We start from the raw sequence: 21,147 nt of genomic DNA on the forward strand, positions 1-21,147 counted from the left end.
AAAAGTCAAAACCAAACCAATATGCAATTTTGTTTCCATAACAGTATAATTACCTGGAATATAACTGACACAATCATAGAGCCAGATTGTTACTAATGTAAAAATAAAACGCACTAAAATAAGTACAGTAAAACATAGTAAAATAAAGATAGGAGAAGCAGTGTTGAGCGAAAACTACCTTGATCCAGAATTTATCTTACCCCATTGTATACACCCATTGAGATAATGAAAATAAAACCAATAGAACTTAAGAACATTGTAAAACTAATATCCAATAATAATATCACAACCGATATAATTGTATTAATCATAAGTTTCTTAATTTGCGTTGTTTGCATCTTCTTGAAATTTAAATTTAAGTCAACAATAGAAATGCAGGTAACTAATCCAACAGCACTAAGCTTCATCCTTAAAGGAGGGGAGGTGACTAATCTACAATAACAATAAGGTTGCCCAACAATCAGTCAGACTCTAAGTCAGCGAATTCCAATGCTGCACTCGCATCCGCTCCACTTTGGCTACACGCGCAACCAGAATCCCACGCTGGCCAGCTCCCATATAAAACGTTAAAGCACCTTATGTATATTCTGCTGCCACTATACATAAGGCCACTTGTGGCCACAATAGAATAAAATAAAAACTGTAATTTCTGTCTTAAACTGATATTGAAATAAAACGGTTAAACAAGAATTCTCTACGTGTTGTATTTTTTATCAGAGTGCCTTTCACGCTGCACAATATTGAGGCTGCGGGATGCTGGATACAATCTTTTCCAAAGTATACTGATGGTCACGCCAGCAACACTGCGATGAAATCAAGGGGCTAGGATCTCGTCTTTGTGGTTAATTGGCCCTCACGACTTCCTGTCTGTTGGTTTGATAAAGTGGATCTTCCTTTATGAGGTGTCCTTTTGCCTTTCCTATTATCCTTTCAATCCAGGACTCTGAAATCCTACAATTTTGCACAGGATCGAAGCAAAGATGTGCTCTCTGGGTTCTCTTGCCTTCTGGAATATATCTCCTCCTGAGAATGAAACCTCCCGTTAATAAATGTTTTATGGGGGGCTGAGGTTTTTGGTTTCATGGGTGAATCTTCAAAGTCTTATGATCTTACCAATAGACTATTAAATAAATCTCCGTACTGTAACAATTGTGCAGCTCACTTGCCTCGCTTTCACCCTTCATTGAAAAACTTGGGCATGTTTGCGTAGATGATCAGCTAAAGAATTTTTCGTTGAATTTCAATCACCGCAATCGTCGTACCAAAGGATCTTACAGTTTATATGGCCATTTAACTTAACTTTAACTTGTCTCAGAATATTTGTATCCCAATATTAAATTATTAGGGGGAGGAAAACTGTAAACAAGACAGTAAACAAGTGCTTCAGATATTTTCGTACAACATCTCGCTAAGTTGAGCACATCATGGCGGATCTACCGGAGAAGCGTTCCAATGGATCTGATGCGTTTAAAGTACCTTGCACCGTCTTCTATGAATTATTTTTTTTTTCTACAAGCCTGAGGAGCACAAGAAAATTCAAAGAAAATTTAGTTCCTGTTTTTGATAAGAAATTTCTAAATTGCACAACTATATCAACTTAAAATGCAGAAGGTTAAAAAAGGTAGATATATGGAAACAACTTTATGGAAAGTAAGAAATGTAGTATTGATCGTATGTTTTTTTCGATTTAAAGCGCACTTGCCGGTTGCACCCTCATGAAGCTATTGTTTATTGAACAGCATATTTAAATAAAGGAAATTTATCAAAATTGTTTATTTCAGCAAAATATTTCTGAATATCATACTTGCAAGCCTGGAGATTTATCGCCTCATGTGTTTGCTGTAGCAGAAGCAGCTTATACCAGCATTGTCGATGATAATATAAATCAGGTAAATTGATTGAATAACTATTGGTTTAATTTGTATACCCACTAAATAAAATTCATTCAGAAATTTGCAACGTATTTGATATTTACGTCCGCCCTTTTGAATCTCAGCTTACAACTATCTTCATTTTTCGGTATGCACAAAATGTCGAAAAGATATAATTTCTTAGCTTCGTTACGTTCTAAACAGATTGTTTGACTATATATACCTTAGATTTTTCGATTCGTGTAAGTATAGAAAAATACGGAAAATTAATTCAAAATGTATATAGAATTAGAAAAGAAATCATAGTTTCGTTGTATTTAATAATATATCATTCTTATTCTAGATAATAACACCCGTTACTCGTAGAGTAAATGGATATACTAGATTAGTTAAAAAGTATATAACAGGTAGAAGGAAGCGTTTCCAACTATATAAAGTAATGGGCCGCTCTGGCCTTGTCCGTCCGTCTGTCTGTCCGTCTGATATGTTTTGATATTTTTTCATTAGTGTATTAGGCTTGTAAATTTCTATCGATTTGCCAAAAAACGTTTTGCCACGCCCACTCTAACGTCCACTAGCTGAGTAACGGGTACCAGATAGTCGGGGAACTCGACTATAGCGTTCTCTCTTGTTTTTCATTTTTATACCCGTTACTCGTAGAGTAAAAGGGTATACTAGATTCGTTGAAAAGTATGTAACAGGCAGAAGGAAGCGTTTCCGACCATATAAAGTATATATATTCTTGATCAGGATCAATAGCCGAGTCGATCTGGCCATGTCCGTCTGTCCGTCTGTCTGTCCGTATGAACGTCGAGATCTCAGGAACTACAAAAGGTAGAAAGTTGAGATTAAGCATACTGACTCCTGAGACATAGACGCAGCGCAAGTTTGTCGATTCATGTTGCCACGCCCACTCTAACGCCCACAAACCGCCCAAAACTGCCACGCCCACACTTATGAAAAATGTTTTGATATTTTTTCATTTTTGTATTAGTCATATAAATTTCTAACGATTTGCCAAAAAACTATTTGCCACGCCCACTCTAACGCCCACAAACCGCCCAAAACTGCCACGCCCACACTTATGACAAATGTTTTGATATTTTTTCATTTTTGTATTAGACTTGTAAATTTCTATCCATTTGCCAAAAAATACAAGCCGCCAGAAACTGTCAGTGTTAAAGACTCTCCTTCGCACTTCCACTAGCTGAGTAACGGGTATCAGATAGTCGGGGAACTCGACTATAGCGTTCTCTCTTGTTTTTTGATTTGATCGCTGGCTTTGTGCTGCAAGTGCAGCTGTTGCTGTGATTGCAGTTGCAGTGGTTGTCGTTGTCACAGTACTAGTCATCGTAGGTAAACGTAGAGAAATTTCGCAAGTGCTTGGAGCTTGCGGGTTTGGTGACGAAGTTAGTAATGAGGGAGAGCAAGAACGAGCTCTTTCTTGAGTTGTTGGCAGAGGTAAATTTGTCGGTTTTTGGGACTGATTGACCGCTCGAGGCCTGCAGAGACGAGTGAGACGAATGAGAAGTACGCGTTGCAATGAAAGCCGGCGATCGTCTTGCTCTTTGTTTTGCTTTTTTTGTTTTTGGTCTTATGGTTGAAGACGTAAAACTACTTGCTTATACTATTACAAACACAAAATATGTATTCGAGCGATGGTGCATCGCACAGAGTGTCTCTTTCGCTTTCGAGTTATTTATTTATTTTATATAAATAACCATTCACTTCACTCATTTCAACCGATACGGAGAAGAAAGAAAAAATAGCTGAAATAAAAACAGGCTAGAAAGTTTGGGATTGTAGATAGCCCTGGCTGCTTGGCTGGAGGTGCTAGGGCCACCTTGCGGGCGTCTGCGGCGTGTTGTTGCATACATCCTGGCAGCCTGGTGAGTGGTTTCCAGGCGTGGGCGTCCCGGATGGGCAGGTGTCGCGGGTCCCGTAGATCTTCGGGAGCGATTGGTCTCGCCGGGTGGTGGGATGCCGTCGGGGCTCTGGGCAGGAAGGTTTGCCCGTTGGAGCTCGGCACGCGTCCTGGCTGCTTGGCTGGAGGTGCTAGGGACATCAAGCAGTGAGTCCAGACCTGTGCCCCCTCCGACTCCTCGTGCGGCGACACCAAGGGACGGTGTCTGCTGCCTGTTGGCCATGGTGCGAGTGCTGTCGTATGGGCCAGGCCCAAATAGCTCATTATACGATGGTGGTGGCGTCGTCTGCAGTGGGTGTGTCACCCTCCACAAGGGAGTGCTGCTATCGTCCGAGTCTGATAGCTCGATGGTCTCGACTGGGTTCGCAGTTGAAGGCTGCTTTCCGAACCCCGAGGCTTGGGTGTTTGCTGTGGCTGCTCTGGTCTCGGTGTTGGACTCGTCGGCGCTGGAGATGTCCTCGTAGCGTGGTGGTGAGGTCGGCATCTCGGGACCACTGGGACTTGCGGCAGCGCTGGGCCCCTCTATGGTGCTGGGCCTTTCGGTGTCTCGGGGTATTGGTGGGCTCGGATTGCGGAAGATTCCGAATCTGCCGTCTGGCTCTATGTGCAGGTCACTCGCGCTGCCAACTAGCTCCCCGGGTGGTACGCAAAGGTCCAGTACGTCCTCGATGGAGAGTCCCGTGGTTTCGACTTCCGGTATGATGACCTCTTTTTGCCACCAAGAGTCAATCGGGAGGCCTCCCATGGAACGCTGCAGGGCTGGCTGATTCGAGGACTGGTCGGGTGTGGCTTGACTGTACAGCGTATTAGGTAATCTTGGTTCTCTTCCTTGCACTATGAAGGCTGGGCTAAATCCTGTCGTGTCCGAAATGCTCGTGTTTATGGCTAGTGAAAGTTCGGGCAGTAGTTCCCAAGTGTTTTGCTTTGTTCCATCCAAGTACAAGGCCAGCATCGTCTTTATGGTCCTGTTTGCCCTCTCCGTTGGGTTTTGTTGTGGTGTGTAGGGGTCTGTGTGTTGGAGTCCCATTCCGAGGTTCTTACAAAACGTTTTAAAAGACCTACTGGTAAACTGTGTTCCGTTGTCACATACGAAGGTCTGGGGAATACCGAAGCGGCTTTAAATCCTCTCTCGAAATGATCGCTCGAGATGAGGTGGGGTTCCCTTTCGAAGCGGGATCAACTCCATCCATTTAGTCAACGCATCTAAGAAAACCAATAACGTAGTATTTCAGCGTCTCGAACGCCTGTGCCTGCCCCTTGTCCCAACTCCATTTCTTGCCTTTGCTGAGGAGTGTGGAGGTGGGTTAAACGATGGACAAACCGTCGATACCACGACTCCCGAAGAGTGAGGCCCTACACGAAAATTTCCGCTTAAACAGTTTTTAACATTCTGAACAAAGACAAGAAGCCGCAACCACATTTTAAGGTTGAGCTCGACCCTGAAACTAAGCCCTAAAAATATACGAAATTCTAATAAATCTACGTATTCTTCTTCATCGCACAAACCCAGAAATCTTCTTACCCAGAGCTACAGGAACTGCCTCCGGGTCCGACACCTTTAACACAAGTACCGTTTGCAAGCCTAAACTACACAAACAAGCAACCGAACATCTCCAACAACGTACACTGAGTCTGGGAAGGACAAAATTATCAGCCATCAGAGCAAAATGAAACGGAAATAGAAGCCATGATGGAGTTAATGTCGTTTATGAGAACCACCATGCAAGATATGATGCGAAACCAAAACCTCCTGATACAAATGCTTGCATCACAACAATCCAAATAAATAATGGCTTCCCCACGTATGGCTATGTGGAACGCTATTGCTGTTTCACAACGTAAATTTGAACTAACTCAATTCCTATACGAGAAACACATCGCCATAATGCTTATCTCGGAAACACACTTTACAAACAAATACAACTTAATATATGGATAAATGGATAAATAAATGGAAATCTTTTTTACGGTACTAATCAACCCGATGGTAAAGCCCATGGGGGACAGAGATCCTTGTAAGGAATAGCATGAGGCATCACTACCACAATGGATTTTTTGAAAATTTTCTGCAGGAAAACATACAGATAGAGGGCAATAATCTCCATACCCTAGCCGGCGTTGTTGTCCCCCCGCTTCTTTCAAAATCTATTCAAATAAGACAAATTAATAAATCGAGCAATTACTCCATGTAAAGCGACACATAGTCTGTGAATGGCAAACTTACAGATCCCCATCAGCTAAACAGAGACTAAAAGATGCAACAAATAAGCTAACCAAAGCCAGCTCACCCAACTCTTTGTCCACCGACCGTCACCGTGTCGCCATTAAGAAATTGCCGAGGCGGTTGGGCTCGCAGTGATGCAGACAGGGCCAGTACATTTGCCGCTCACCTACAAAAAGTCTTCCAACCAAACCAGGAACTAAAAAATTTACATTACCAACGTCAACAAATGACTCCAATACAGCATGAACAAAATATGTTATATCCAAGAGCTTACTTTCCAGATAGATGGAAAAAATCAATCATCTTAAGCTTACTCTTATGTCTCTTAAAGCCTTTCGAAAAATGCCTGCTGACCCGAACCTCAGCCCGTACCTTAGAGCTCACAACATAATACCAGCACATCAATTTGGTTTTCGCGAAAACCATGGAACTATAGAACACTTCAGCCGAATAACAACAGAAATAAGAACCGCATTCGATAACCGACAATACTGCACAGCTGTTTTTGTTGATATATCCCAAGCAAGACGGACTTATACACAAAATCATGCTAAAACAAGAAATAACGCTATAGTCGAGTTCCCTGACTATCTGATACCCGTTACTCACCTAGCGGAAGTGCGAAGAGAAATTTCAACACTGACCGTTTTTGCTGGTTTGTCGGCGTTAGGGTGAGCGTGGCAAAACATTTTTCTACAGATCGATAGAAATATACAATACTTAAAAAAAAATGAAAAAAAAATCAAAACATTTTTAATAACTGTGGGCGTGGCAGTTTTGTGCCCTTTGTGGGCGTTAGAGTGGGCGTGGCAACATAAATCACCAACCTTGCGCTGCGTCTATGTCAATGGAGTCTGCTGCATCTCGTTTTCTAGCTTTTATAGTTCCTGAGATCTCGTCGGACAGACGGACGGCCAGACAGACATGGCCAGATCGACTCGGCCATCCTGATCAAGAATATACATATATACTCTATATGGTCGGAAACGCTTCCTTCTGCCTGTTACATACTTTTCAACGAATCTAGTATACCCTTTTACTCTACGAGTGACGGGTATAGCTACCCAAATACACGCACAAACTACTCAAGTCATACCATTAAGAAAGGAAGTTTACAGTGAGTAGCAATACTGCTACATCCAATGACCATCAAATTGGAGCAGGGAGCAAAGCAAGCACGTCACCTTTACTTTAAACAAGCAGGATTGCCCATCACTTTCGCTATACAGCACAGTGATACCGAAAGCACAAGAGGACAGACGTCACACTTGGCGCAAGCAAGCCCACACTTTTTTGAAACATTTTTGAATTTTTTTTCATTTAATTATTTCTTTCTTTTTCTATCAATCTGCCATAAAAATGTCAAAGTTTCTTTTTCGGACTTTTACTAGCTGAGTAACGGGTTTCTGATAGCCGTGGAACTCGGCTATAGCGTTCTCTCATGGGCCAGTTTTAGGCCTTAAGTCTAATCCACTTTCTTATTTGTGTTGGCCCACACAAATTAATTGTCAAAACATCTTTTTAATGCCGAGTTTACGTGATTTAAACAAATAAAACTGCTGCACGAACTACTAACTTAGTAATAAAAATAAAATTACTTAAATATAATAATACAAACCAAAACATCTATATGCCACTACTTATATTTTGACGGGGTTAATCCTTGCAGTTGAAGCCGAAAAAGAATAACAAGATTTACGACAACCAAACATTTTTTTTTGGCAAACTTATTGCGTTATTTATTGGATCTTCTCTTATTGTGAGACTAACAATAATTATTAAAATCTTATTATATGACTTAGATTAATTACAATTTGAAATAATTGTATTAGTTAGAGACGGCCCTAAGATTTCTTTGCTGGGCTCTAGAATCTTTGCGCTTCAGTCTGCTCTGACTACATACACGCGTAAGCGACTTCGCGAGAGGATTTTCAGACTAAGCGGAGAGTTGCAATTAATAAGCCAGTGAAGATTGCCTGCATTAAGCATCATATGAGTCCTTTAAGATTCTAGATGTCGCCGCCAGGTTAGGCGTCTATCTAAGTGAACGCCGATATATGTTACTACGTCTGATTGTGGGATAAATGTATTGTTTAGGGTTTGGGCAGGTTTGTCTATTCAGTGTGAATGTTACATGTCTGCTTTTGGTCTCGTTTATCTTAATGCACCATTCCGCAACCCATCTTTCCACTGTTTTAAGATGACAGTCAAGTTTTTCTGTTGCCTTTGATGGGCATTTGGATCGGCTGAGTATTGAGGTATCGTTAGCAAACGTAGAGGTTGTGAGCTGATATTTTGTAGGCATGTCTGCTGTGTATAGGGTGTAAAGAACGGGGCCCAGCACACTACCTTGGGGGACTCCAGCACTGATAACGCGGTCGTGTGAAGTTGAACTGTTACACCTGATTGAGAATACTCTTTTGAAGGAATATAGATTCAAAAACTTTGTGGGTATTCTGGGGAAGCCAGCCAGATTCGGTAAAATGCTGGTGCGACATCTAAAAATATAGCTGAGCAGTATTACCGGTGCTCGAAAGCAGTATGTGATGCGATTGACCGTTCGATCGTTCCAGGATTTTTGCAAAAACCGAACTTAAGTGCCCTGGCTAGTCTACGTGTTGCTATTCTTAGCTGTTCCTTAGCCTTTGGGGAACTGTGATTCTGCTATTCTCCTCTTAGTCTTCGATTTTGAAGTATTAGCTGTTCGATTTCGCGAGTTGTCTTGATATGATTTGTCAGTTTGTGTGTGTCTGAAGGAGTAGAGGCCTTGGCTGCAGCAACAAGTGTTTCCTCCATAGATTCGGTCAGGCGGTCAATATCCTCAACGGTAAACACTGTTGAGTTGGTTCCATGTGAGTACAAACATATTTCGTGTACCTTGCCCAGTTGGTCCTGTTGCCTGTCAGCCTGTAGGGCTGCTCAGTTAAATGTGAAGCTGTATCAGCATATTTTGGTTTCGCATAAGCTCTTACATTGTGGTTTGCATGAATGTCATAAATTCTTTTAGGGTTTGCTGGAGTGAGATCATCATCGTTTCAATGCCAGCTGATATATGCTGTGTTTGTTCGTTCGAAGTAGTTATTTCCTGTTCTTCCCGCGTAGTAGTTGACTTTTGTGTTATTTGACTCACAGAGTCCAGAGCGAAGGAAACGCTAGCATTGGTACGATGTGTAGAAAGGATTGCAGTGTTAGAGGGGCCGGTTGTGGCGGAGTGTGACTGATGTGTATGTGTGTGGCCTGAGCTCGTGTTGATTCTCCATGTTTGTTAAGACGGTTCATTAGTTCCTTATATACTACACAGCCACGCCAATAACAACTGCGATGAAAGTTACCAGCGTTTCATCGCAGTTGCTACACATTTTTACAGAGCTGGCTACCTTGTTCTTATGACAGCGAACTGTCATAATGTGATATGGGCTTCACTACAGACTACGCAAATAGATTTCAGTGTACAGTAAGCCTTAGTGTGGCCATATTCTTGGCAGTTAGTGCACTGCACTGGGCGATTGCGCTTGTGTGGCTCTTCTACTGTGATACGCCGATGCAGTAGGAGCTATAACTTGTAGATTGGGTGAACTTTTTGTTTTTTCAGTATCTGGCTCTCTAGCTCCAACTTGATTTTGAACATTGGTTGTGGTTCCTTATTTTTGTTAAGTATGTTCATGACCATTTTTGCATTAAAGTTCTTTTCCTTGAGTGCTTCTTCGATTTCTGTGGTCGAAACAGTTGCCTCAATCCCTCTGAAAACAACCTTTAGGCCATTTGCGCTTAATATATGGTATGTATACAAGTTTTTTCTCTGCATCGTCCAGGAATTTGGTTTGAAGACGATGGCTAGCCTCAGTGTTTCATTTAGGTTCCCTTTTCTTAGGGGGATTACGTAAAATGAGTTTTCTCCTATTAATGTGACTATTTGGTTCACTAATGCACTTGAGCTTTTTTCGCGAATATATATTAGAGGTTCTTAGGTTCCTCTTTGGATGACTTTGCCGTTTGTACACGTAGAATTTGCCAGAAGCTCAAATCTGTTGGTGTTTGCAGGCGTTTATTAGTGACATCGTCTCGTGTAATTATAACTGTTACTCGTAGAGTAAAAGGGTATACTAGATTCGTTGAAAAGTATGTAACAGGCAGAAGGAAGCGTTTCCGACCATATAAAGTATATATATTCTTGAACAGGATCAATAGCCGAGTCGATCTGGCCATGTCCGTCTGTCCGTCCGTCTGTCCGTCTGTCTGTCCGTATGAACGTCGAGATCTCAGGAACTACAAAAGGTAGAAAGTTGAGATTAAGCATACTGACTCCTGAGACATAGACGCAGCGCAAGTTTGTCGATTCATGTTGCCACGCCCACTCTAACGCCCACAAACCGCCCAAAACTGCCACGCCCACACTTATGAAAAATGTTTTGATATTTTTTCATTTTTGTATTAGTCTTATAAATTTCTAACGATTTGCCAAAAAACTATTTGCCACGCCCACTCTAACGCCCACAAACCGCCCAAAACTGCCACGCCCACACTTATGAAAAATGTTTTGATATTTTTTCATTTTTGTATTAGTCTTATAAATTTCTAACGATTTGCCAAAAAACTTTTTGCCACGCCCACTCTAACGCCCACAAACCGCCCAAAACTGCCACGCCCACACTTATGACAAATGTTTTGATATTTTTTCATTTTTGTATTAGACTTGTAAATTTCTATCCATTTGCCAAAAAATACAAGCCGCCAGAAACTGTCAGTGTTAAAGACTCTCCTTCGCACTTCCACTAGCTGAGTAACGGGTATCAGATAGTCGGGGAACTCGACTATAGCGTTCTCTCTTGTTTTTTGATTTGATCGCTGGCTTTGTGCTGCAAGTGCAGCTGTTGTTGTGATAGCAGTTGCAGTGGTTATCGTTGTCACAGTACTAGTCATCGTAGGTAAACGTAGAGAAATTTCGCAAGTGTTTGGAGCTTGCGGGTTTGGTGACGAAGTTAGTAATGAGGGAGAGCAAGAACGAGCTCTTTCTTGAGTTGTTGGCAGAGGTAAATTTGTCGGTTTTTGGGACTGATTGACCGCTCGAGGCCTGCAGAAGTCGCGGAGACGAATGAGAAGTACGCGTTGCAATGAGAGCCGGCGATCGTCTTGCTCTTTGTTTTGCTTTTTTTGTTTTTGGTCTTATGGTTGAAGACGTAAAACTACTTGCTTATACTATTTCAAACACAAAATATGTATTTGAGCGATGATGCATCGCACAGAGTGTCTCTTTCGCTTTCGAGTTATTTATTTATTTTATATAAATAACCATTCTCTTTACTCATTTCAACCGATACGGAGAAGAAAGAAAAAATAGCTGAAATAAAAACAGGCTAGAAAGTTTGGGTTGCTTGGCTGGAGGTGCTAGGGCCACCTTGCGGGCGTCTGCGGCGTGTTGTTGCATACATCCTGGCAGCCTGGTGAGTAGTTTCCAGGCGTGGGCATCCCGGATGGGCAGGTGTCGCGGGTCCCGTAGATCTTCGGGAGCGATTGGTCTCGCCGGGTGGTGGGATGCCGTCGGGGCTCTGGGCAGGAAGGTTTGCCCGTTGGAGCTCGGCACGCGTCCTGGCTGCTTGGCTGGAGGTGCTAGGGACATCAAGCAGTGAGTCCAGTGCAGTGTCGTGCGGCGACACCAAGGGACGGTGTCTGCTCCCTGTTGGCCATGGTGCGAGTGCTGTCGTATGGGCCAGGCCCAAATAGCTCCTGATACGATGGTGGTGGCGTCGTCTGCAGTGGGTGTGTCACCCTCCACAAGGGAGTGCTGCTATCGTCCGAGTCTGATAGCTCGATGGTCTCGACTGGGTTCGCAGTTGAAGGCTGCTTTCCGAACCCCGAGGCGTGGGTGTTTGCTGTGGCTGCTCTGGTCTCGGTGTTGGACTCGTCGGCGCTGGAGATGTCCTCGTAGCGTGGTGGTGAGGTCGGCATCTCGGGACCACTGGGACTTGCGGCAGCGCTGGGCCCCTCTATGGTGCTGGGCCTTTCGGTGTCTCGGGGTATTGGTGGGCTCGGATTGCGGAAGATTCCGAATCTGCCGTCTGGCTCTATGTGCAGGTCACTCGCGCTGCCAACTAGCTCCCCGGGTGGTACGCAAAGGTCCAGTACGTCCTCGATGGAGAGTCCCGTGGTTTCGACTTCCGGTATGATGACCTCTTTTTGCCACCAAGAGTCAATCGGGAGGCCTCCCATGGAACGCTGCAGGGCTGGCTGATTCGAGGACTGGTCGGGTGTGGCTTGACTGTACAGCGTATTAGGTAATCTTGGTTCTCTTCCTTGCACTATGAAGGCTGGGCTAAATCCTGTCGTGTCCGAAATGCTCGTGTTTATGGCTAGTGAAAGTTCGGCCAGTAGTTCCCAAGTGTTTTGCTTTGTTCCATCCAAGTACAAGGCCAGCATCGTCTTTATGGTCCTGTTTGCCCTCTCCGTTGGGTTTTGTTGTGGTGTGTAGGGGTCTGTGTGTTGGAGTCCCATTCCGAGGTTCTTACAAAACGTTTTAAAAGACCTACTGGTAAACTGTGTTCCGTTGTCACATACGAAGGTCTGGGGAATACCGAAGCGGCTTTAAATCCTCTCTCGAAATGATCGCTCGAGATGAGGTGGGGTTCCCTTTCGAAGCGGGATCAACTCCACCCATTTAGTCAACGCATCTAAGAAAACCAATATCGTAGTATTTCAGCGTCTCGAACGCCTGTGCCTGCCCCTTGTCCCAACTCCATTTCTTGCCTTTGCTGAGGAGTGTGGAGGTGGGTTAAACGATGGACAAACCGTCGATACCACGACTCCCGAAGAGTGAGGCCCTACACGAAAATTTCCGCTTAAACAGTTTTTAACATTCTGAACAAAGACAAGAAGCCGCAACCACATTTTAAGGTTGAGCTCGACCCTGAAACTAAGCCCTAAAAATATACGAAATTCTAATAAATCTACGTATTCTTCTTCATCGCACAAACCCAGAAATCTTCTTACCCAGAGCTACAGGAACTGCCTCCGGGTCCGACACCTTTAACACAAGTACCGTTTGCAAGCCTAAACTACACAAACAAGCAACCGAACATCTCCAACAACGTACACTGAGTCTGGGAAGGACAAAATTATCAGCCATCAGAGCAAAATGAAACGGAAATAGAAGCCATGATGGAGTTAATGTCGTTTATGAGAACCACCATGCAAGATATGATGCGAAACCAAAACCTCCTGATACAAATGCTTGCATCACAACAATCCAAATAAATAATGGCTTCCCCACGTATGGCTATGTGGAACGCTATTGCTGTTTCACAACGTAAATTTGAACTAACTCAATTCCTATACGAGAAACACATCGCCATAATGCTTATCTCGGAAACACACTTTACAAACAAATACAACTTAATATATGGATAAATGGATAAATAAATGGAAATCTTTTTTACGGTACTAATCAACCCGATGGTAAAGCCCATGGGGGACAGAGATCCTTGTAAGGAATAGCATGAGGCATCACTACCACAATGGATTTTTTGAAAATTTTCTGCAGGAAAACATACAGATAGAGGGCAATAATCTCCATACCCTAGCCGGCGTTGTTGTCCCTCCGCTTCTTTCAAAATCTATTCAAATAAGACAAATTAATAAATCGAGCAATTACTCCATGTAAAGCGACACATAGTCTGTGAATGGCAAACTTACAGATCCCCATCAGCTAAACAGAGACTAAAAGATGCAACAAATAAGCTAACCAAAGCCAGCTCACCCAACTCTTTGTCCACCGACCGTCACCGTGTCGCCATTAAGAAATTGCCGAGGCGGTTGGGCTCGCAGTGATGCAGACAGGGCCAGTACATTTGCCGCTCACCTACAAAAAGTCTTCCAACCAAACCAGGAACTAAAAAATTTACATTACCAACGTCAACAAATGACTCCAATCCACAGCATGAACAAAATATGTTATATCCAAGAGCTTACTTTCCAGATAGATGGAAAAAATCAATCATCTTAAGCTTACTCTTATGTCTCTTAAAGCCTTTCGAAAAATGCCTGCTGACCCGAACCTCAGCCCGTACCTTAGAGCTCACAACATAATACCAGCACATCAATTTGGTTTTCGCGAAAACCATGGAACTATAGAACACTTCAGCCGAATAACAACAGAAATAAGAACCGCATTCGATAACCGACAATACTGCACAGCTGTTTTTGTTGATATATCCCAAGCAAGACGGACTTATACACAAAATCATGCTAAAACAAGAAATAACGCTATAGTCGAGTTCCCTGACTATCTGATACCCGTTACTCACCTAGCGGAAGTGCGAAGAGAAATTTCAACACTGACCGTTTTTGCTGGTTTGTCGGCGTTAGGGTGAGCGTGGCAAAACATTTTTCTACAGATCGATAGAAATATACAATACTTAAAAAAAAATGAAAAAAAAATCAAAACATTTTTAATAACTGTGGGCGTGGCAGTTTTGTGCCCTTTGTGGGCGTTAGAGTGGGCGTGGCAACATAAATCACCAACCTTGCGCTGCGTCTATGTCAATGGAGTCTGCTGCATCTCGTTTTCTAGCTTTTATAGTTCCTGAGATCTCGTCGGACAGACGGACGGCCAGACAGACATGGCCAGATCGACTCGGCCATCCTGATCAAGAATATACATATATACTCTATATGGTCGGAAACGCTTCCTTCTGCCTGTTACATACTTTTCAACGAATCTAGTATACCCTTTTACTCTACGAGTGACGGGTATAGCTACCCAAATACACGCACAAACTACTCAAGTCATACCATTAAGAAAGGAAGTTTACAGTGAGTAGCAATACTGCTACATCCAATGACCATCAAATTGGAGCAGGGAGCAAAGCAAGCACGTCACCTTTACTTTAAACAAGCAGGATTGCCCATCACTTTCGCTATACAGCACAGTGATACCGAAAGCACAAGAGGACAGACGTCACACTTGGCGCAAGCAAGCCCACACTTTTTTGAAACATTTTTGAATTTTTTTTCATTTAATTATTTCTTTCTTTTTCTATCAATCTGCCATAAAAATGTCAAAGTTTCTTTTTCGGACTTTTACTAGCTGAGTAACGGGTTTCTGATAGCCGTGGAACTCGGCTATAGCGTTCTCTCATGGGCCAGTTTTAGGCCTTAAGTCTAATCCACTTTCTTATTTGTCTTGGCCCACACAAATTAATTGTCAAAACATCTTTTTAATGCCGAGTTTACGTGATTTAAACAAATAAAACTGCTGCACGAACTACTAACTTAGTAATAAAAATAAAATTACTTAAATATAATAATACAAACCAAAACATCTATATGCCACTACTTATATTTTGACGGGGTTAATCCTTGCAGTTGAAGCCGAAAAAGAATAACAAGATTTACGACAACCAAACATTTTTTTTTGGCAAACTTATTGCGTTATTTATTGGATCTTCTCTTATTGTGAGACTAACAATAATTATTAAAATCTTATTATGGTATATGACTTAGATTAATTACAATTTGAAATAATTGTATTAGTTAGAGACGGCCCTAAGATTTCTTTGCTGGGCTCTAGAATCTTTGCGCTTCAGTCTGCTCTGACTACATACACGCGTAAGCGACTTCGCGAGAGGATTTTCAGACTAAGCGGAGAGTTGCAATTAATAAGCCAGTGAAGATTGCCTGCATTAAGCATCATATGAGTCCTTTAAGATTTTAGATGTCGCCGCCAGGTTAGGCGTCTATCTAAGTGAACGCCGATATATGTTACTACGTCTGATTGTGGGATAAATGTATGGTTTAGGGTTTGGGCAGGTTTGTCTATTCAGTGTGAATGTTACATGTCTGCTTTTGGTCTCGTTTATCTTAATGCACCATTCCGCAACCCATCTTTCCACTGTTTTAAGATGACAGTCAAGTTTTTCTGTTGCCTTTGATGGGCATTTGGATCGGCTGAGTATTGAGGTATCGTTAGCAAACGTAGAGGTTGTGAGCTGATATTTTGTAGGCATGTCTGCTGTGTATAGGGTGTAAAGAACGGGGCCCAGCACACTACCTTGGGGGACTCCAGCATTGATAACGCGGTCGTGTGAAGTTGAACTGTTACACCTGATTGAGAATACTCTTTTGAAGGAATATATTTTCAAAAACTTTGTGGGTATTCTGGGGAAGCCAGCCAGATTCGGTAAAATGCTGGTGCGACATCTAAAAATATAGCTGAGCAGTATTACCGGTGCTCGAAAGCAGTATGTGATGCGATTGACCTGTTTGATCGTTCCAGGATTTTTGCAAAAACCGAACTTAAGTGCCCTGGCTAGTCTACGTGTTGCTATTCTTAGCTGTTCCTTAGCCTTTGGGGAACTGTGATTCTGCTATTCTCCTCTTAGTCTTCGTTTTTGAAGTATTAGCTGTTCGATTTCGCGAGTTGTCTTGATATGATTTGTCAGTTTGTGTGTGTCTGAAGGAGTAGAGGCCTTGGCTGCAGCAACAAGTGTTTCCTCCATAGATTCGGTCAGGCGGTCAATATCCTCAACGGTAAACACTGTTGAGTTGGTTCCATGTGAGTACAAACATATTTCGTGTACCTTGCCCAGTTAGTCCTGTTGCCTGTCAGCCTGTAGGGCTGCTCAGTTAAATGTGAAGCTGTATCAGCATATTTTGGTTTCGCATAAGCTCTTACATTGTGGTTTGCATGAATGTCATAAATTCTTTTAGGGTTTGCTGGAGTGAGATCATCATCGTTTCAATGCCAGTTGATATATGCTGTGTTTGTTCGTTCGAAGTAGTTATTTCCTGTTCTTCCCGCGTAGTAGTTGACTTTTGTGTTATTGGACTCACAGATTTAATTCCCGATTTTAAGGCACTAGCGAAGGAAACGCTAGCATTGGTACGATGTGTAGAAAGGATTGCAGTGTTAGAGGGGCCCGATTGTGGCGGAGTGTGACTGATGTGTATGTGTGTGGCCTGAGCTAGTGTTGATTCTCCATGTTTGTTAAGACGGTTCATTAGTTCCTTATATACTACACAGCCACGCCAATACGCTGGTGACTTTCATCGCAGTTGCTACACATTTTAACAGAGCTGGCTACCTTGTTCGTATGACAGCGAACTGTCATAATGTGATATGGGCTTCACTACAGACTACGCAAATAGATTTCAGTGTACAGTAAGCCTTAGTGTGGCCATATTCTTGGCAGTTAGTGCACTGCACTGGGCGATTGCGCTTGTGTGGCTCTTCTACTGTGATACGCCGATGCAGTAGGAGCTATAACTTGTAGATGGGTGAACTTTTTGTTTTTTCAGTATCTGGCTCTCTAGCTCCAACTTGATTTTGAACATTGGTTGTGGTTCCTTATTTTTGTTAAGTATGTTCATGACCATTTTTGCATTAAAGTTCTTTTCCTTAAGTGCTTCTTCGATTTCTGTGGTCGAAACAGTTGCCTCAATCCCTCTAAAAACAACCTTTAGGCCATTTGCGCCTTATAGATGGTATGTATACAAGTTTTTTCTCTGCATCGTCCAGGAATTTGGTTTGAAGACGATGGCTAGCCTCAGTGTGAGTTCAAAATCACTTTGTTTCATTTAGGTTCCCTTTTCTTAGGGGGATTACGTAAAATGAGTTTTCTCCTATTAATGTGACTATTTGGTTCACTAATGCACTTGAGCTTTTTTCGCGAATATATATTAGAGGTTCTTAGGTTCCTCTTTGGATGACTTTGCCGTTTGTACACGTAGAATTTGCCAGAAGCTCAAATCTGTTGGTGTTTGCAGGCGTTTATTAGTGACATCGTCTCGTGTAATTATACCCGTTACTCGTAGAGTAAAAGGGTATACTAGATTCGTTGAAAAGTATGTAACAGGCAGAAGGAAGCGTTTCCGACCATATAAAGTATATATATTCTTGATCAGGATCAATAGCCGAGTCGATCTGGCCATGTCCGTCTGTCCGTCTGTCTGTCCGTATGAACGTCGAGATCTCAGGAACTACAAAAGGTAGAAAGTTGAGATTAAGCATACTGACTCCTGAGACATAGACGCAGCGCAAGTTTGTCGATTCATGTTGCCACGCCCACTCTAACGCCCACAAACCGCCCAAAACTGCCACGCCCACACTTATGAAAAATGTTTTGATATTTTTTCATTTTTGTATTAGTCTTATAAATTTCTAACGATTTGCCAAAAAACTATTTGCCACGCCCACTCTAACGCCCACAAACCGCCCAAAACTGCCACGCCCACACTTATGACAAATGTTTTGATATTTTTTCATTTTTGTATTAGACTTGTAAATTTCTATCCATTTGCCAAAAAATACAAGCCGCCAGAAACTGTCAGTGTTAAAGACTCTCCTTCGCACTTCCACTAGCTGAGTAACGGGTATCAGATAGTCGGGGAACTCGACTATAGCGTTCTCTCTTGTTTTTTGATTTGATCGCTGGCTTTGTGCTGCAAGTGCAGCTGTTGTTGTGATTGCAGTTGCAGTGGTTGTCGTTGTCACAGTACTAGTCATCGTAGGTAAACGTAGAGAAATTTCGCAAGTGTTTGGAGCTTGCGGGTTTGGTGACGAAGTTAGTAATGAGGGAGAGCAAGAACGAGCTCTTTCTTGAGTTGTTGGCAGAGGTAAATTTGTCGGTTTTTGGGACTGATTGACCGCTCGAGGCCTGCAGAAGTCGCGGAGACGAATGAGAAGTACGCGTTGCAATGAGAGCCGGCGATCGTCTTGCTCTTTGTTTTGCTTTTTTTGTTTTTGGTCTTATGGTTGAAGACGTAAAACTACTTGCTTATACTATTTCAAACACAAAATATGTATTCGAGCGATGATGCATCGCACAGAGTGTCTCTTTCGCTTTCGAGTTATTTATTTATTTTATATAAATAACCATTCTCTTTACTCATTTCAACCGATACGGAGAAGAAAGAAAAAATAGCTGAAATAAAAACAGGCTAGAAAGTTTGGGATTGTAGATAGCCCTGGCTGCTTGGCTGGAGGTGCTAGGGCCACCTTGCGGGCGTCTGCGGCGTGTTGTTGCATACATCCTGGCAGCCTGGTGAGTGGTTTCCAGGCGTGGGCGTCCCGGATGGGCAGGTGTCGCGGGTCCCGTAGATCTTCGGGAGCGATTGGTCTCGCCGGGTGGTGGGATGCCGTCGGGGCTCTGGGCAGGAAGGTTTGCCCGTTGGAGCTCGGCACGCGTCCTGGCTGCTTGGCTGGAGGTGCTAGGGACATCAAGCAGTGAGTCCAGACCGGTGCCCCCTCCGACTCCTCGTGCGGCGACACCAAGGGACGGTGTCTGCTCCCTGTTGGCCATGGTGCGAGTGCTGTCGTATGGGCCAGGCCCAAATAGCTCCTGATACGATGGTGGTGGCGTCGTCTGCAGTGGGTGTGTCACCCTCCACAAGGGAGTGCTGCTATCGTCCGAGTCTGATAGCTCGATGGTCTCGACTGGGTTCGCAGTTGAAGGCTGCTTTCCGAACCCCGAGGCGTGGGTGTTTGCTGTGGCTGCTCTGGTCTCGGTGTTGGACTCGTCGGCGCTGGAGATGTCCTCGTAGCGTGGTGGTGAGGTCGGCATCTCGGGACCACTGGGACTTGCGGCAGCGCTGGGCCCCTCTATGGTGCTGGGCCTTTCGGTGTCTCGGGGTATTGGTGGGCTCGGATTGCGGAAGATTCCGAATCTGCCGTCTGGCTCTATGTGCAGGTCACTCGCGCTGCCAACTAGCTCCCCGGGTGGTACGCAAAGGTCCAGTACGTCCTCGATGGAGAGTCCCGTGGTTTCGACTTCCGGTATGATGACCTCTTTTTGCCACCAAGAGTCAATCGGGAGGCCTCCCATGGAACGCTGCAGGGCTGGCTGATTCGAGGACTGGTCGGGTGTGGCTTGACTGTACAGCGTATTAGGTAATCTTGGTTCTCTTCCTTGCACTATGAAGGCTGGGCTAAATCCTGTCGTGTCCGAAATGCTCGTGTTTATGGCTAGTGAAAGTTCGGCCAGTAGTTCCCAAGTGTTTTGCTTTGTTCCATCCAAGTACAAGGCCAGCATCGTCTTTATGGTCCTGTTTGCCCTCTCCGTTGGGTTTTGTTGTGGTGTGTAGGGGTCTGTGTGTTGGAGTCCCATTCCGAGGTTCTTACAAAACGTTTTAAAAGACCTACTGGTAAACTGTGTTCCGTTGTCACATACGAAGGTCTGGGGAATACCGAAGCGGCTTTAAATCCTCTCTCGAAATGATCGCTCGAGATGAGGTGGGGTTCCCTTTCGAAGCGGGATCAACTCCACCCATTTAGTCAACGCATCTAAGAAAACCAATATCGTAGTATTTCAGCGTCTCGAACGCCTGTGCCTGCCCCTTGTCCCAACTCCATTTCTTGCCTTTGCTGAGGAGTGTGGAGGTGGGTTAAACGATGGACAAACCGTCGATACCACGACTCCCGAAGAGTGAGGCCCTACACGAAAATTTCCGCTTAAACAGTTTTTAACATTCTGAACAAAGACAAGAAGCCGCAACCACATTTTAAGGTTGAGCTCGACCCTGAAACTAAGCCCTAAAAATATACGAAATTCTAATAAATCTACGTATTCTTCTTCATCGCACAAACCCAGAAATCTTCTTACCCAGAGCTACAGGAACTGCCTCCGGGTCCGACACCTTTAACACAAGTACCGTTTGCAAGCCTAAACTACACAAACAAGCAACCGAACATCTCCAACAACGTACACTGAGTCTGGGAAGGACAAAATTATCAGCCATCAGAGCAAAATGAAACGGAAATAGAAGCCATGATGGAGTTAATGTCGTTTATGAGAACCACCATGCAAGATATGATGCGAAACCAAAACCTCCTGATACAAATGCTTGCATCACAACAATCCAAATAAATAATGGCTTCCCCACGTATGGCTATGTGGAACGCTATTGCTGTTTCACAACGTAAATTTGAACTAACTCAATTCCTATACGAGAAACACATCGCCATAATGCTTATCTCGGAAACACACTTTACAAACAAATACAACTTAATATATGGATAAATGGATAAATAAATGGAAATCTTTTTTACGGTACTAATCAACCCGATGGTAAAGCCCATGGGGGACAGAGATCCTTGTAAGGAATAGCATGAGGCATCACTACCACAATGGATTTTTTGA

At 43.5% G+C, this 21,147-nt stretch overlaps 1 protein-coding gene across 8 annotated transcripts in view; it reads left to right on the forward strand.

Moving 5' to 3' along the window:
• Positions 1-21,147, forward strand: part of LOC122620870 (unconventional myosin-VIIa) — a 1,106,244-nt gene that overhangs the window by 181,872 nt on the left and 903,225 nt on the right. For all 8 annotated transcript variants that reach the window (XR_006326158.1, XR_006326157.1, XM_043798546.1 and 5 more), the window contains exon 5: positions 1,782-1,889. Coding sequence is in view for 6 of the 8 variants with exons in the window: in XM_043798546.1 (XP_043654481.1) it covers positions 1,782-1,889 (108 nt within the window). In the remaining 2 variants the exon portion in view is untranslated. The remainder of the gene's footprint in view (positions 1-1,781; positions 1,890-21,147) is intronic.

This window comes from Drosophila teissieri, chromosome 3R, assembly GCF_016746235.2.
Source record: "Drosophila teissieri strain GT53w chromosome 3R, Prin_Dtei_1.1, whole genome shotgun sequence".
NCBI classification, from domain to species: Eukaryota; Metazoa; Arthropoda; class Insecta; order Diptera; family Drosophilidae; genus Drosophila; species Drosophila teissieri.